The sequence below is a fragment of the Pimephales promelas genome, chromosome 19 (genome assembly GCF_988280905.1).
Source record: "Pimephales promelas chromosome 19, fPimPro1.hap1.1, whole genome shotgun sequence".
NCBI lineage: Eukaryota > Metazoa > Chordata > Actinopteri > Cypriniformes > Leuciscidae > Pimephales > Pimephales promelas.
This window is the reverse complement of record NC_142787.1, coordinates 6,746,693-6,765,500: the sequence shown is the minus strand read 5'-3', so window position 1 is coordinate 6,765,500 and position 18,808 is coordinate 6,746,693. Positions and strand designations below refer to the sequence as shown.

The 18,808-nt window shown below is 40.3% G+C and overlaps 1 protein-coding gene across 1 annotated transcript in view; it reads right to left on the bottom strand.

Moving 5' to 3' along the window:
• gabra3 (gamma-aminobutyric acid type A receptor subunit alpha3) overlaps positions 1 to 18,808 on the bottom strand; it is a 480,166-nt gene that overhangs the window by 339,230 nt on the left and 122,128 nt on the right. The window contains exon 3 of the mRNA XM_089123407.1: positions 5,998 to 6,119. Coding sequence (XP_088979533.1) covers positions 5,998 to 6,119 — 122 coding nt within the window. The remainder of the gene's footprint in view (positions 1 to 5,997; positions 6,120 to 18,808) is intronic.

Here is an 18,808-nt window from a genome sequence, read left to right as displayed (position 1 = left end):
TTTTCCCAAAGATAATTACTTCAGTTGTGTCTGTGTTTAATTTAATAAGGAGATTTTTTTGACATCCAGTCTTGGACTTGATTAAGACAAAGATAAAGAGATTCAAGGGGAGCAAACTCGTTGGGAGACAAGGATAGGTATAACTGTGTGTCATCTGCGTAGCTATGGTAACTAATCGAATAATTTTTCATAATTTGGCCAAGTGGGAGCATGTACAAATTAAACAAAAGAGGGCCAAGGATTGAACCCTGAGGGACACCACATGTTAAGGACACAGGAGCTGAGGCATGATGACCAATAGAAACATAAAAACTCCTGTCTTCTAAATAGGACTTTAGCCACCTTCACCATCAGCGAAGACCCCACCCCAAAAAAAAAAAAAAAAAAAAAAAGTTGGGGGCACGGTCCAGACAGGGCAAGCAGGGGTGTTCACTGTTGTTCACCACCTCGCTGTAATGAATAATATTGAGAGTGTTACTAATTTAATTAAGTAGTTACTATTTAACTACTAATTACTAAATGTGGAAACCTATCAAAATAAAGAACAGCATTTTAAGTAATCCTCTAATTTGGCACCTGCGTTAAAAATTATCTGGCACCGCCCCTGAGCGACGGTGAATTCACCTGCGGCAAGTGTACTTTTCACCAAATCTTCTAAAATAGAGTAAACATTAAAGTTACTTACACAATGTGTATCTGATGAATAAAACGTGTCGAATTATAATGGAAAGGATTATTATTACCTTCCATAGAAATCATCAGTGTATATTTTACCAACTCTAACGTTAAATGTATTGCGTTTTTCTTTTTTTAGTATTTAGGTGCATAGACATCGTCGATTTTGGTGGGGAAATCCGTCGATTTCCATCCCCACCAGATTTCGTCATGAGTCATTTTTGTACCCACCACTTTTGGAAACATTGAGGCCCGGATGAACCTAATACAATTAAAACATCTCCAGTTAACTAGAAGAGCATTAATTTAGTTTGCTCTTAAATAAGAGATCTAGCGCTAAAATGATTTGTTTTTTAAATCAAGTAGAGCACTTGTTGCCGCTGCTGTCATTTGCATGGATACAGTGTTCTCTCTTCACTCGGACGTGCACTGCGCGCATTTCAATCTATCGCCGTTGCGGAGACTCTATTCATTCCGGGAAATTCACAAAATAAACGTGTCCCATGCTTGATATAGACTGTAACCACTGATGAACACATTCTGTTTTGATAAGAGAGAAGAAAAAAAACTGTACCGAGGGCGGATTAGAACCCATAACCTCTGAAACTCTTGGCAAAATATCTACCACTAGACCATTGAAACACTCAAACAAATATTTGCGGATCAATGTATTTATTTACGGGTTGAGCAGAAAGGCTGCACAGTTGACAAGATTGTACCCAGCACTTCCGAATACGTCTCTGTCCCCAGCACATTTCAAACTGACGCCCATGCTTTGGTGAATTTAGGGGGCGGCTGCTGGCGGTGTGGTGTCTCACAGTGGATTTGAACCAGGGCTCTCACACCAAAGGCATGTGTCTTATCCACTGCGCCATCACCACACAATATCACCAATATTGTAATAAGAAATTGAGAGTTCATCTGTGGCAGCTGTGCGTGGGGAGGAACACACACTGCTGCCTCATGTCACCTATGACTGGGTCTGCCACTGACTAGTGGGAAGCATAATACTTAATTTAATGAACTATAAAGTTTTTAATGGAGTTGTTAACTTTCCCTTTGTGTGTAATGTAGCAATTTGTGCATGTAAATGATCTGCAAACTATTACAAAGCACAAAGTCATCACCAAAAGGATTTCATCTATCCAAAAGAAAACTCTTGCCTGAACTAGTCATTTGTAGTTCTGCCATTATTTCTACTTTATTATTATAATATTACATTATTAATATTACATTAACAATATTATTACATTATTATAATATTTTATTACTTCGCTATGTCACCATGTTACACATTTGCATAATGCCCACATGGCTGCTTTGGCCTGCTGTCAAAGAACAATTTAGTAATTTTGAGGAGACATGCATCAACTTCTTTTTGTTGTTTTTTTTCCAATGCACAGTATGTGAAATGTATGTGTGTGTGTTTTTTTTTTTTTTTTTTTTTTTTTTTTTACATAAACAATGTAAATGTATTCTGGCAGACTTGTAAATGAACATAATATGGGCACTTGAAAATGTGTCCTGTGTGTAATGCACTGTAGGCATTTAAAGTCATCTGAAGTAAGTCATGTTCCAGTTAGCAAATTTGATGTGATGAGTTCTGTATTACACATCAGCATCTATGTAAAGCAGTGTGTAAATGAAAAGATTTGATCAAGCTTAAGAGAGGTGACTGGAAGGTGGCCAGGATGATGGAGACAGCAGGACTCGGGCAGTTGAGTAATGGAAGGCATCCAGCTCCACAGCATCAGCCCACAGCTCTCGGTGTGGCAATGTGACTTAGCCCATTTATCAAAAACATACATCTTGATTTTTGACTGCCCACCACTGAGCTCACAATTTAGGCACTGTACTTTCAGAGGTCACTAGGGATTCCCTTTGTGAGACCTCTGTGGAGAAGGAAAAATGTACACAGAGGGAGATGAAATAATGGACTTCGTGGGACATTTCAGCAAATGTCATTAGGAAATAGACTAGTTTATTGATGCTCAGAGACCAGCATTTAACTGTAAGGCACTGAATCCAAAATCCGATCCGATCATCTTCTTCATTATGATAAAGTGAGCAATCACCATCACAGCAGCGGTCAGGATTTCCTCTTTATTTTACTTCAGTTTTTTTTTTTTTTTTCAGCGCTGTGTAACACACAATACTCCTGGGGCTTCTTAAATGTGCCTTGTGTCAAAAAAAATCAGTTCATACTCCACATTCCATACCAGATGGGGGCAGTATACCTTTAGAAAGTGAGTTGGTCTAGAATAACAAACGAGAAACAGCATAGTCCCTATGCTCCGCCCCTACCTTCATAACGACTCTAGAGCCTTAGCCGAAGCCAAGCAATAGAATAGAATGAATAGAATAGAATGACGGCTGCATTTGATAGGGTGCATAACGAGGAGAGAGAGAGGGAAAGAGAGATAGAGAACGCCCCTCCACGTACGCGCATTCTCACGTCTTCAAACAACATGAGCGCTGTCTTGCTCTCTATCGCTCGCGCATATTAATTAAAATCAATTGATACGATAGTAAAAGGTTGGAAGACCTCAGTTTCACATGGAGCATTTGGAGATTTTTAGAGATTAGAGACTCGATGACAACATCTCAACACTAAATTTTAAATGACTGGATCCTGAATAGCCCGGGCTATTATTTGAAGTTTTACGGTATTCGTTTTGTTCATATTACATTTTTATTGTTAGTTTGAATTAATTTGACAGACAGCATTCGCTGATGATGACCAAGCTAGCACCATTCAGAGCTGCCAACTCTCAGGAATTCATCGTGAGACACACACAATTGACACTTTTCACATGCACTCACGCCACGCATCAATTTTGTCAGGCACAGAAAAATAGCAAAGCAAAGAGGACAAGGAGACCGACAGACTAAACAGAGCAGGTTAGTTATGATATAAAAAAAATCACAGCTCTTAGATTCTGTCAATTTTATTATGCAATTTAAACAATAAATTCCATTTTGGTGCTTGTAAATGTTACACGACAGATCCCTAGCGCACGTGAACCGATCATCTCTACTAGCTAATGGTAAAAGAACACGAACACTGTTGAAAGATACAGTGATACTGCTTTTTTTACTTTGCATGATTCTGTTTATGGGGTGCAATATAACGTATTCGTGGTTTTTCTTTTTTAAAAAAAAGTCTTATTTTTCACTTCACCTTTATTGTAAGCCGCACTCTCCTCTGTCATCTGAATGACTGGTTGACTTCCTGATTCTATGAAACCACTCCCTCAGAAACAGGCAGTGGGCTCAGATTGGTTAGTTTGGGCCGGTGTGTGGTGATTGGCTAAACTGTCGCTCACGTTGTCCGGAAGGTTAACACCCATTACCTTTACGGGCGAAACGTGCTAGTGCTCCGGTCCAGTCATGTAAATAATGGTGTCGAACTGCAGTATCAGTTTGAGGCAGAATCAGACCAAGAAAGCAGCGATGAAGAGAGTACACAGAACCTCACCACACACGGCTCTAACTAAACGTTTCTGAATGATAATTTGTTAAATTTTTTAACTTTATACACATTTGTTTAACACAATAGCATCTGACTGGCAACAATAGCAACTGATTGGCTACTAATGTTATACTCAAACAGCGTTGGCATTAGTTTACGTTCTTGATCAAATCGAAAATAACGTCATAAAGCATACATACTAATATGTACTAATACATATATTAGTACTTTAACATTAATACAAAATTCAGGTCCATAATGTTTATATGTGTTTGTCGTAGACACAAAATAGCATAACTAGTAGTCTAGTGGCTATAAAGCCAGTGCTGGCATTTGAAAAAAATTAAAACACAAGGCTACGTCTGGAATTATACATGCAAATACATTTAAAATGATTAAGTCTTAGTCTACTTACAGGTTGTGGCCCAACAACAGCTGCCTCTGGTTTTAAAGTTGGAACTGCTTCATGTTTTAGTAACAGTTTCTTGTTAAATCCGGTGTTGAACTCGTGGAGATTCTGGAAGCTGTCTTCCATAAAATGCGCAGCACAAAGAGCTAAATTATGATCGTCACTTTCAGGAACATAATCAAACATAAATTGTATCCATTGTTGACGAAGTACAGCGTCCGTGGGAGTCTCGAACACAGAAGACCTGACAGCAGGCTGAACATAACACACTCGACGAGCCGCAGAAATTTGGGCATGCCATTTTTTTGCATATTCCGGAGGGAGGGTTGACGTAAATGTATGGGTTAGTGACGTCTAAAACCCAGCTGTAGTCCCAATCGAGTCGTTTTTGTAGGCAACATACTTCCTGATTTTTAAAAGACGATATCTCTGCTTACACTGAACTTTCAGCGCTGCAACTTTGCAGATACTGTTCATGCACCAAAAGCAACATTACACACTATTTAAAATAAAAAAAGTGAAATCGCAATCAATCCCCCCCTTTAAATTACATCATTATTTGACAACCTAATTTCTTCTCATTCTTTGATGTGTGTAGCTCATTTTTTAACCTCAATTCTTACACATGGCACCTTTAAAGCTGCACTCCGTAGCATTTTTGGGATTAAAAATTATCCAAAATACATATTTGAGAAAATACACAACCAGTCAGTGTTCAAAACTGTCTGCTTGCCTTAGCTCCATTCAAAGCAGTAAGCCTGTAGTAATGTTTTTAATTCCAGTGCTTGTGGTGGATTTCCTCAGGAGATTCGAGCATGTCTTTCCGTCATTATGTCATATCTGTACACATAAAGAAGGAGTCTCGACTAGTAGGCTATATTGCATGTGAGGATCCGTGTTTGCGTGTTGGAGGTGGAGATTTATAGCCTTTTCTCACTGCACTTGATATAATTAAACTTATCAGTTTGGCGGATCCAGAAAGGTTCAAACGACAATCACCAGTGACAACTAGAAATGGCGAGTCAAGTCAAGTCAAATTTATTTATATAGAGCTTTTTACAATACAGATTGTATCAAAGCAGCTTTAAATTGATAACATGAAAATAATACAACACAGATCAATAATATTGTTGAATATTAAATGTTCCCAACTAAGCAAGCCAAAAGCAAGCCAACAGTGGCAAGGAACCAAAACTCCATCAGGCGACAAAGAGGAAAAACTCTGTACTGCAGCTTCAAACTAAGGCTTTGTAAGTGATCTCGGGAGAGCATTGTGGACAGCATCTGTTGTAGATCTGAGAGGTGTGAGACTAGTTGCAAGAAGTGTAAAAATGAAAGCAAGACTGAGAAAGATCTTACTCCATCTAAAAGCTAACAGTAAGGCCAGCAAGTGCAAAACAGAGACAATGAGGAAAGAAATGTGTACATGTATTCATCTTACCTCCTAGTCCAGGACGCAATCTGTTATCATAACCATCCAGCAAGCGGTCCAATATCCGGGTAAAGATGGTGATGTTGTCTTTGCTGTCATCGGGAATTGGTTCTCTGTGCCCGGTTACAACCCTGTGGAGAAGAAAAAAAGAAAGAGATTCAGGTCTTGTAAAGGAAGTGTTCCAGGTTTCGTAAAGGAAGTTAAGGCCCCAATATACTCACGGCAAAGTTCTTTTTTGTTTTGTCTAGGGGTAAAAAGTTATTAGAAATACACACACTGTACAAAAATAACAGCTTAAAGGAGAACTCCGACAAACAATGAGTCTTTGGTCTAATAAAACATCGGTACATAGTCAACCGTTCTCTGAGATTTGTTTTCATGATAATCGAATGTAAAGAGTTTTATCTCTAAAAACTATTTAGCGTATAACGCTAGTAATGGGGGCATTGACTAAGTAAAAAGAAATCGCTAGTTTATACCACTAACAAGGCTCAAAATAGCGCCACACTAACGCAGTAACATAATGAGGCTCCATACATGCAAAACGAAGCATTGAGAACTTTGTAAGTGTACAGACCGTTTAATAAGAAAATACTTCATGAAGACAGTTCACTTCGTGTATACAGACAGGAGCCATCTTAAAAAATAGTCTCGATAAGTCAAACCACGAACGTTGTGCTGAGTGATCTGAACTGTATGAAGTTCAGCGAACTTCTGAACTGTATGAGCGGCGTTCAGGGATCGACATATCGAGACTATTTTTTAAGATGGCTCCTGTCTGCCCCCATTACTAGCATTATACGCTAAACAGTTTTTAGAGATAAAACTCTTTACATTCGATTATCATGAAAATAAATCTCAGAGAACGGTTGACTATGTACCGATGTTTTATTAGACCAAAAGTTCATTGTTCGCCGGAGTTCTCCTTTAAGAAAGGATCTGATCATAGCGATGTGAACATGTTTGCATTAGCTCTGCTACTTTGCACTCCAGTCTAGTCACATTACGATTATTTATTCCACTTATACAATATGTTGCTTTAAAGCAAACAGCTTCACAGCATTAAATATGAAAAACAGTGTCACTTGGGGATTACAACGTTATTTTCTACTTTAAAGCTGTTCTCCGGTGCGTTATTTTTTTTTACACTTTACATGTGGACATCTGACTCTGGACTGAACAGAAGAAATAAACCTGAGAAGATTTCTATATCAAAGAAGTAATCAGCACAGACCAATGGTAGTTTGAAGGTGTTGTAACGATGAGGCAAGGAGGAATCCAAATGCGTACACTAGTTTTAATAATAATAATAATATCCAAACAAAAGGGAAATCCAAGGAAAACAAAGAAACTCAGAAACAGGAACTCAGAACAAACCTCAGAAACAAAGCTACAGTTAAACGTCAACCGACACCCAACAACTGAAGCACAGAGGTTTAAATACACAGACAAACAAGCTAACAAGGTAACAAGGGGGCGTGGTTAATCAGAAACACCTGGGGGAACTAAATCAACAAGAAAAACTACAAAGGACTACAAAACATGGCACGGAACAGGAAATAACTAAAGTCCACACAATACAAGGAAAACACAAGACAGGAATCGTGACAGGTGTTTACCAGCCAGAGCGAACTTTTCTATTTTGTTTTCAAACTCCCGAAAAAAACTTGATTGTGAAATGATGTCAGTATATCGGTATATAGTATATCGGGGATTAAGGTTGCATTCCAAACAAAGATATGAGTCAAAATCTGCTGAGGGGTAATCAAATGTAATAAACCATGAAAAAATGTTTTATTTTACAACATTTGATCAAACTTTAATAATCTTTTAAACAAAATGTAGTTTGGTCACTGTTAAGCTTATATCTATTACGTCAGCATATGAGAGTAAAACCGGAAGACAACAGGGACTCGTCTCAAGATCACTCATTTAGCAATTAATCTATTGCCAAAATTCAGAAAACAAGATCGGTCAAATTTTGAAAATTATTGAAAATATTCAAATCAGGAATGTCAGAATCATATTTTGTCAAACCAACACATTGGAAGATGTTCACAAACATCATCGCAAAGTTTTTCAAATAGATTCCCATTTATTCTCTTTAACATGCAGTTACTCTATTTAACATAGAGTGTGAAATATGTCACTCAGTTCCCTGATCGTTCCGAATCAATTTCAGCGAATGAAGAACAAATTTATACTTGTGTGTGTTGTTTTATGCACGTTATCATCTCTGATATATAGCATGTTGAAGATAATAATTATTTATTTCTTAGGTAACAATATTCAGTAAAGTGATTGATACTAATGTGTGTGTTGATGTTTTTAGTTCTAATATTTCATGCGGATGTGCCGTCACATTATTACAAACATATTTTTTTTAGCAGCCTATCCTTGCCTTGTTTTTGAATGAATAAACCAAATAGTGTTAAATACATTTCAGAGAAAGTTTTTCTCAATCTTTTCCACTGGCCAAAAAGTATTTCTAATTGATTTATATTTTAATGGAAACAGATAGACATGGTTGTGCATTATTTGCACGAAACAATTTTCTCAGACAACCTGCTATTAGCTATCAGTTGAAACATTAAAACACAGCATGCCAGAGGGAAAGTGTTCAAAAGCATTGCATCCACAACAAATAGGTCTATTTCTATTTATTGAATATAATTTTTTGTAACTTCTCAGTAATGATTTCATGTATTTTAAGTGTTTAACTCCATTAATGAGAATGGCATATTTAATCTAAATGTTTATATCAGAAGTAAAACATAGTTTAAATCATTCTTTTATTTATTTAAACTATTATTGAGAACATGCACTTATGATTTGGACTCATTATGAAGATTTACGGTTTTACTCCATCTGCCGTTAGATTATGCTATATGCGTCAGTTTCACAAAACGACCCAACGCGCGTGCTGGCGTGGTCATTTAAGAAGGGATGGATGTTTGCTTCAAGTGATGATATAGGTTTGTGAAATTATATTTCTGTAGATGTATAATTTTCTTTAGATTCTCTGTCTAACAGTGAGCAAAAAGACATTTGACGCCAAAACACGTAGCCTACTCTTCTAAAAGAGTGCGTACGCATGGTCAAGAGCATCCTTACAGTGCGCACTTATTGACGCCAAGTTTATTTTTTATAAATCCCGATATGTACGTGGAAAAATGCGTATGCATATTTCTATGCCCATTTTGTGCGTACGCAACGTTTATACGAATGGGACAGAGAAAAGCGAGGGCTGGATCTGCCTCCTCCGAGGGCAGAGCTTGCAGGTTCACCACCTGGTCCTGGAAGGAAGTGGTAGGAACCTTGGGCAGGTATCCGGGCCAGGGTTCCAGGATCACATGAGAGTTGGTCGGGCCGAATTCTAGGCACGATTTGTCAATCGAAAATCCATGCAGATCCCCTAGCCTCTTAATGGAGGCCAATGCCAACGGCAGAGCTAGGGTCAAAGCTTGGCCACCCCTTTGGCCACCCCTCTCACAACTGCTGTTTCTGTCTCTTTTTTTATTGACAAGAATTGTGTTCTAGAAAGAACCACAAAAAAACTTGAGACTTTTTAGATGTGCATTCCAACTTCTCAGCAGCAGGCACAAATCAAATGAGTGCGGAAATGTGCAGGTTACGAATGAGCTTCAGCAGAACATCAAACAGTGATATCAAACAGAATCTTGTAACTGGTGGGTTACAAGACCATTTTGATTGAGTAGTGTGCAGTCTAAGAAACAACAATAAGCGTAAATCTCTTTTTTTCTAATGCAACTTTTATTTTAGAAGATGTGTGTGAAAGCTTGTGACACTTCTGTCAGATGTTGAGAAAAGTACATTGTCCTTATTTAGTTGGCTATCTTCGGTATGATGAGATGTTGTCAGGCCAAATGTCAGTAAAACTCCTGTCATACAGCTGACAGCCATTGTACTGTGCTTGCCGTGCGCACATCACACGCAAATGCAGTGTGCTGTAGCCGTAGTTTGTTCATCAATTAACTCTTTAAAGATTAAAGCTGTTATGTATTTGTCACATGCATCATGTGTCTGGATTAAATTATTATGCTATGCAAGATCACAATATAAGGCACAAACTGCCTACAAATTAATGTGAGCACTGTGATTTTGTACTAAGAAGGGCAGTAACTTTCCGTTCATTTTTAAAAGAAAAAGAAAAATTCATAAAATAACAAATTTTACATTCTGGTAATTATGGTGCCCCAAACTCTGACTTTGCACAGCTGGGGGAAACACAACTTGCATAGACCACGGGGCCAGCTGTGTGCCAGTGCTGTGGGAGCCCTCGGACAGGAAGTAAAATAACTGGCAGTGTGACATGTCCGAGGTGGCAACAGATCGACCTGTGTGGTCCCGAAGCGCCAATTCAGCTGGACCACCTGGGGAAGGAGTACTTTGTCAGGGAGCACATCAGGTCAAGCTTTTGATTACCTCAGCCAGCTTCTGAACTGTGGAGAACCGCAGGGCACAGTCTCCAACAGTGCCGCCGAAAGGCCACCTAGTGAAATGAGAGAACTTTGGCGATGTCTCGCATCTCTGAAAGGTTTAGCCAGGGGGCGCTTCTGGACCACTAATGGCTCGTTTCCACTGAGTGGTACGGTACGGTACACAATTATTTGCGTTTCCACTGTCAAAAGTTGTGAATAGTACAAAAAAGCCGAACTGTACCGTACCACTTTTTGGGTACCCTTCCGTTGGGGTACCTAGCACAGTGAAAGGGTACTAAAAGGTGGAGCTAGACTCACTGCAGAACGGTGATTGGTGGACGGAGTATCGTCACTCGCGTGTGCTACAAGGGCATTAGAAGCATACAGTTGAAATATATTACTACTGTTATTGTGTCACGAAATGTAGTTTTAAGAGTTTTTCAGGCGAGAAAGTAGTTTTTTAAAGATCAAATCTGTGGTTTATTTATAGATTTTTGATAATTTGACTGAGATCCATTCCAAGCGATTACCGGACGCTCGCGCTCGTGTCCCCTGCCGGGAACAGCCTTTCCTCGGCTAGTCATCCTGATGTTTGCCACTGACTCGGACGTCTCTGTAGTGGTTAAACATGAGATATAGTTCGTCTTGTATAAACAGGTGATCTTTGGTCTTGTGAATCTATAATTCGTTACCTGGCCAATTGTTTTGGCAGAAGGCTACGTGAAGTTTCATATCTTTGAGCGCTGAGTTTGTATATTTGACTGACTGAATTGTTTCTTGATATTATTTAAGCTTTACTGTATTTTGTACCTTTTACGTATACTTTTATAATGGCTATTATTGATAAAACTGAAATTCAACAAAAAGAGATAGTTGTCATTTTTTTATTCTATTACAAGATCATCTGTAATGTTGTTTATTACAACATTTGTACCAATGCGATATGCAATACATTACGTTACATATTGCCTGAATATGTTTAATATTTTTAAATTTAAACGAAAAGAGGCAGGGTTGTTTTATATTTAGTTTTGTTATAAATATAACGTTAACTTACATAGGCTACATGCAGTGATAATCAATAGGCTATGCGTTGCCTGAACCACATTTATGTGCTTTAGAATGTTTAAAATGTATTGAAATGGAATCGAAAAGAAGCAGAGTGGTGTTTTATAACATATTTCGTTTTATTGTTGCCTAAAATATACATACAGAGATAACCGGAGTAGTAGAACGCGCTGTTCCATAACAGAATTACTGGACTCGCGTCCTCAGGATCATTCTCCTGAGTCGGACTTTGCGTTGGCTTCTTGGAAACGCCTAATGCCAGCGCTTTTTTCTAGTGACAAGATCTGCTGTCTGTCATCCATTGTTGTTGTTTACTATGTCACTTTCTTCGCGCGAAAATAACGTCGATCGCTTCTTTCCAGCATACCACGCCTATCAAGTAAGGGTACTGTTGGCGGTGGAAACGCAAGCCTGATCATGGTGGACCCGACCCGTACTGTACTGTACCGTACTGTACCTTACCCCTCAGTGGAAACGAGCCATAAGGTGGACATTATCTGGCAGAGGACCAACGCTGTGACTTTAAACACAGTCATTCAGCATGCGCAGTTCAACTTTGACTCAAAACTACCCTCAGGCATTATGACTGTAGCCTTCCACAGTAGTGTTGCCTTCGTCAACGAAAATTATGACTAAATATCATCGTCAACGAACCTTTATCACGTGACGAAAACGAGACGAGACGCAACGTAAATGCTGGTCGTGTGACGATGACTATAACTAAATGTATAATGCAATATCGTTGACGAATAAAAACGAGACTAAATGTGGTTTACAAAAATAAAAACTATTCTAAAATGTCTCTTCATTTTCGTTGACCAAAACGAGACGAAATGTTAACGTTATCTCGTCTCGCTTAGCCTACTTACATTATTAGTATGCAGCATTTCTGTTTCCTGTGTCACTTCAGGGGCTGCATTAGATTGCACTGTGCAAACGCATGCGACTTCAGATCCTCAAGCAAGCCCCACTCGCGGCATTATTTAGAAGAAGCAGTTGCGTGAGTTACAGCTGTTTCACACACACTCCGTGTGTAGCGTGTATGCGGTGCGTGTTGCAGTATGCAGGAGCAGCGTGCGTTATTGCTTTCACATGTGCTGCGTTTGCAGTGCGCAACTGATCTACGGCTGTACCACAATCACAACATTTATCCTCTATTTTTTATTTCAAATCAGTATTTTAAATTAGCCTACATCCATTTTGTCGCGTTGTTGAGGTAGTGTGTAGATCTCTGCTCTGCTGTTATGCACGCACCGCTCCCAGAACGCGCGGTATGAGCGCTAATCATAACTGTAACATGGGTGCGGGAAAAATACGCACTGCAAATGGAGTATGTGTGAAACAGGCTTTAGCATAAATGACAACAAACAAAGTTAAGTCTGTTACAGAGAAAGGGATTCGTCTTTGGGAGAAAAAGAAAAAATGACATTTGGAAAAACTTTAATTTCAACATGTTTGGTTGGTAAAATAAATATGTTGTAAATTCAATTCAGAGCGTCTTCCTGGATGCATTCTTGAGTCTATAAGGTAACAATAATATAAGAAGATAAGTATAAGAAGATAAGATTGTTTGAAATAGGTTTGGCTAAAAATTTTGGAAAAAAATTGGTTTCGTCTATAGGCTAGCCTACTACTAGGTAGGCTTCTTATATATTGACTGGGTTAAATAGAATTGCCTACTAAAAAGAGACTAAAATACAATTTTCATTGACTAAAACTAGACTATGTCTTTCGTCGACTAAAACTAGACTAAAATCTTCATTTCCAGACCGTAACAGCCTTCTCTGTGATGCAGCGATCGACATCTAATCCTCCCGTGGAGCCTTAATGAAATGCTAGGTCCATCATGTGAATGACCAGCAATCCCATCTAGAAGCTGCCAGGCATGCGAGACAGTGAATGTGGCTGTCATCTCGATGGCACACGACACGCTGATCACTTAAGCCTTAATGAGAAAGGCAAGATGAACAATGTGCTGTTGTGGTCATGTTCTCATAAGAGAATATAACCACCCACAAACACATAAGGGAAGCCCTCACTATCATCCTCCAATCACCCTGGCTTTACCCAGAAGTAACCCTTTTCTGGCGCACTAAAAGAAGAACTAGATCGGGACAAAGGCTAGGTGACTCCACCTCATATGAGGCACTTGAGTCTTGACAGCGCATCTTGAGTGCCGACGACGTGTGCTGGGTTGCTGTGACAACCGGTGTCAGCCTTAAACGAGAAAGGCAAGACGAATAACGTGCCGACATGGTCATCCTCTCAAGAGAGAACATAAACCACTCACGAGCATAGTTTCAGAACGCTTAAGCCCAGGCACATGAAACAGTTATCATGGCCATCATATGACGATAGGAAACGACCGCATCGAGAAACACACGGTTTAAATGACATATTGATAAAAAGACAATAGAACTACATCTCTGGTGCTTAAGCACCCACCTCAGCTACACAAACAGGAAAAAAGTGCAAGCCTGATGTGAGTCCTCACATTCTCATTGAAGGCACAACATTCTGAGATGTGAAGACAGCTGTTTTGCTCTCTATGAGATCGTGGTCAGCGCTGTATGCACTGTAACACCAACACCAGCTTCGAAGAGGCGTTCTCCTGACTTGCTTTCTTCTTTTGAAGTTTAACACGGTCAGAAGATTGTAGAGCAGGAACATTAGAACTGCTCGGCTCCAAAGCGAAAAGCAAATATGCGACGCACATGCTGCTCATTACATGCTCGTGCTGCAAGCAGAGCAGCTGATGCAATTAATAGCATTTGGCTCGTTTTAATACACTTGGAGTAGATTGGTCTCTCAAGGCGATCCCATTTATGATGGTACGTCAAAGTAACACTACTGTATTTTATATCTGTTTTAATCTGTTATTTTAATTGTGATTAAATTGGATATAGAAAGTGAGCAAATAACTCCCATTTTATAATTGCTACAGTTGTCAGTCACTTTAGTTCAGTGCAAGTTCATCAGTGACTGAGTTCTGCATGGTCTTAACCTTATATATATATATATATATATATATATATATATATATGCAATTTATGACCCCTTTAAATAAGGATAATGTCATGTTTTATTCAGTTTCTGTAGTATTTTTTTCTACTTGAATACAACTGCTGTGTCGACCTGTCTGAATGCGTACTCAGCAACTCAATGCTTACATTAGACTGTGGACAGTTTCATAGCATTAGGCCATGCAGAACACGTCAGTAGGAAAATTAGTTGAAGTGAGAAAAAGCAAATAGAAACAGAAAGACAGGCAGAGAAGTGATATAACTTATGTAAGTCCAAGTGGATTAGTGAAACCTGTCACACAATTGAATATGGCTTTGCAGAAATCCCTGCTCTGGGATTTGGCAGCATTATTTCCCAAAAGTTGCAAATGGGGTTTTGAATATGCAGCCAAGCGCTGTTTCTTTAATTACCTGAAATATTCAGAATAATTATGTCCTACTGGGGCTGTGATTCCCTGATGAACAATGCAATGGCAGGATGGAGGGCATGATAGACAGAAAGCTGATGAGATGAGTACTGTCCTCAATCAAGGGCTGCGCTGGAAGCGACCTTGCACCAATTAATGCTGACCTTTAAATGCCTTAAAATAGCATGCAAAACTGTCTAAAATGCATGTACTGCATGTGACAATGTTCCATTAGGTTTTGCTAAGTCCTCTTGTGGCAGGAAAAAAAAAAGTTAGATTTAGATTTTTTATTATTTTTTTTTATGTTGTAATCATTTATGCACAACATTAGTTAGTCATTTGTGGGAAGATTGCCACAGAGAGAGAACACTGAGATAAATTAACCTCAAATTAAATTAAGTTATGTTAGGGGAAAAAAAACTATTTAAAGTTAAAATTGCCTAGTATGCTTGAGTTTGGTCAGATTTGAATACTAACACCAGCTCCAGGAAATATTATGTATAACTATAATTGTTCAAGTAATATTTAAAAAAAAATATATAATCTTAATATTTTATTTTTGTTTTTTGTGTTTGAGCTTATATATCTCCATATTATATATCTCCAGTCTTGAACTGTAAACTCCCAAGTATTGGGTTTCTAAATATATGTTGGTTTTGTGTCTATTCAGAAAAAAAAGAAAAAAAAATGTGCAGCAACCTTTTTTTGTGTGTGTGTGTGTGGGGGGGGGGGGGGTAACACACGTTACAGAATATCAGACTCGGAATGTTAGTGGAAATAAGGTATACAGATTTGTTGCATAAGATGAGCAGATTGTAAAAGCCAGAAAGCAATTCAGAATTATAGCAGTTTGTGACGATAGATAAATGATGGTGGAGATTGAGGATGAGGAGATCAGTGATGTCAAGATGCATACACCTCGTTTTGGTAGTGGTAATTTAACAGATATTATTGAGCACAAACACATGAGAATCGTTGGAGATCCGCTGGAGCTTAGCAAAGCAAATAGTCCTTTCTCTAAATGATGCCAAACGGTAAGGGTAGGCGATATGTGTGCTTAAATGTGTGTCTCGATGAGGTAATGATCAGGATGAGGGAGTGTAAAGTAGCAGTGAAGGATAACCGGAGCACATAAAGCCACAACACACATTTTTACAACATGGTGTTTCATTATTTAAAAAAAAGTACATATACTACACTATTTGTCGCTGGTTTTTAAAAACAAACACCAAGCTCGGTATATATTACCTGAAAATCATTTTCATATTACTTTTAAATGGTCACTTTACCCATTTGCATTAAGCTTTGCATCTTTAAAAAAAAAAGTTTTTTTTTCCATTTTTTTCTGCTTAGTACATATACTACACTATTTGTCGGTGGTTTTTAAAAACAAACACAAAGCTCGGAATATATTACCTGAAAATCATTTTCATATTACTTTTAAAGGGTCACTTTACCCATTTGCATTAAGCTTTGCATCTTTAGAAACCCAGTCATATTTTTGAATGGTCATGGTTTATTCTCTTATTTTCCCCTGAGATGGGAGAAATAAGGATTTAAGTGTTGTACTTCCTGCTTATTGTGACATAAAAAAATCGTCATTTTGCGTCACGATAAGCAGGAAGTCATATTTCATTAAAATCTTTAGAACTACAAAGATTAGCTCATTATTATTCCAGGGTGTGGGACCCACTCACCCTACAGACCTATTACAGATCAGTGGGTGGGACTTCACTTGCAGAAACTGAAATCAATATCTGCCATCTTGTTTGGAAGCCAAGCTAACAAGCGCTGTGGAGATAGTAAGTTATGACAATGACGGAAGAAACTAAACATGATATGGAAGAAGAGGATTTTGAAATTCTGCTGCTCGAATCCAATGTTCGTGGCTTTTACAAATCGCAGTATAGTTTAGAGCAGCTGAGGGTCATGGAGGAGCAGGAGACGGCTGCCTGTCGCGGTCGAGGACCCCGCACTGACTCTGGCACTGGGCGGCTTGCTATTGCCTGTGCTCTCGGTGCGTGCTACGGCCTACGGACACAGAGTCGTCTGCTGCAGAGAATTTCAACGATGGCAATTTCTCCTGGAGGAAATCTCTGAATCAGACGAGCACACAGACATTTGTGTTGTGATAGTTTCACCTGATTAAACATCCAGGTAACATGCAGTAATTCACCATATAGAAATAAATACAAACGAGGAGTAATTCACTAATGAATTTGCCAATGTAATGTTAACGGGGTTTGGTGATGTGCGAAGAAGGAGGCAGGAACCAGCGAACATTTAAACATTTTAATAGTAAAATGAACAAATACAAAACGAAAGTATAAGCCAGCAGGCCCTCATTGACGACTGCTGTAACGTTAAGGCCAATTTATACTTCTGCGTCGAGGGTACGCCGTAGTGTACGGCGTTGGCTTCGCACGTAGGTGACGCCGTCGTGAGCATTTATACTTCTGCGTTCAGGTATTGGTTGCTCTGCAGTACTGCTCCGAAACGCTAGTTGGCGGCGGAGGGTTTTAATGTTCCACTGTGTTTAGATCCCTCGCGGCTAGGTTACTACAAGCAATAGCGACTGAAAGAGAGTGGATCATGTTGGAGTTGGAGCTTATTGGGGTGGGAAAACTGTTTATTTTAGTGAAATTACTAAAACTGAAAGGCAGAAATGAGAGAAGATGTCAGAGGAGATGGTACGTGTGGAAATGCGTGAGAAAAGGTACGTGCGGAAATGCGTAGGAGGAAATGCGATGCTACCAAGCCGACCAATCACCGATCTTGCGGTCCGCGTCGTCGCGACGTGTAGTTACATTTTTGAAGAGGTGCGCGTCAGGCAACGCGGAAGGGTACGCGGTATGGGACGCGTCTGTGCGTATGCTACGCCGTATCTACTGCGCGCACCCTACTCAGAAGTATAAATTGGCCTTTACACACAACAGAAACCAAACACAACATAAAATCAGGCCTGTTTCTCTCTCGATCTGCCGTCGTCGCTACCCGTGTTATGCGCTTCTCCTTGAGCCCCCTGGTCTCGCCCTCAGCCTGCTCCGCCCTGGTCTCGCCCTCAGCCTGCTCCGCCCTGGTCTCGCCCTCAGCCTGCTCCGCCCTGGTCTCGCCCTCAGCCTGCTCCGCCCTGGCCACGCCCTCAGCCTGCTCCGCCCTGGCCACGCCCCCATCCTGCTCCGCCCTGGCCACGCCCTCAGCCTGCTCCGCCCTGGCCACGCCCCCATCCTGCTCCGCCCTGGCCACGCCCCCATCCTGCTCCGCCCTGGCCACGCCCTCATCATGCTCCGCCCTGGTCTCACCCTCAGCCTGCTCCGCCCTGGTCTCGCCCTCAGCCTGCTCCGCCCTGGTCTCGCCCTCAGCCTGCTCCGCCCTGGTCTCACCCTCAGCCTGCTCCGCCCTGGTCTCGCCCTCAGCCTGCTCCGCCCTGGCCACGCCCTCAGCCTGCTCCGCCCTGGCCACGCCCCCATCCTGCTCCGCCCTGGCCACGCCCTCATCCTGCTCCGCCCTGGAGGGCCTCCTACTCCAGACCACGCCCTCCACACCCTCCAGGGCGCAAACCCCCCCTCCCCGTTGATGTTACGGCGTGAGGTCACGCCTACCGGGAGGGGGGAGTACTGTCACAGTCCTCCGTCTGCACCAGTCTGTCTTGTCATCAGCACTACACTTCCCAGGATCCTCTTGTCTCCACTCCTGAACTCACTCCCTCATTAGACCTGTTCCTCGTCTTTATCATCTGTGTCACCTGTTCTCACCTCATTATGTCTGATTCCTGCTTGTATTTAGTTCTCCCTCATTCAGTCAGTCTTTGTCGGTCAGTGTGAATGTTACTCGGTGAAACCCTGTCTTCCTGCCTGTATTCTGTAATAAATTAGTATCT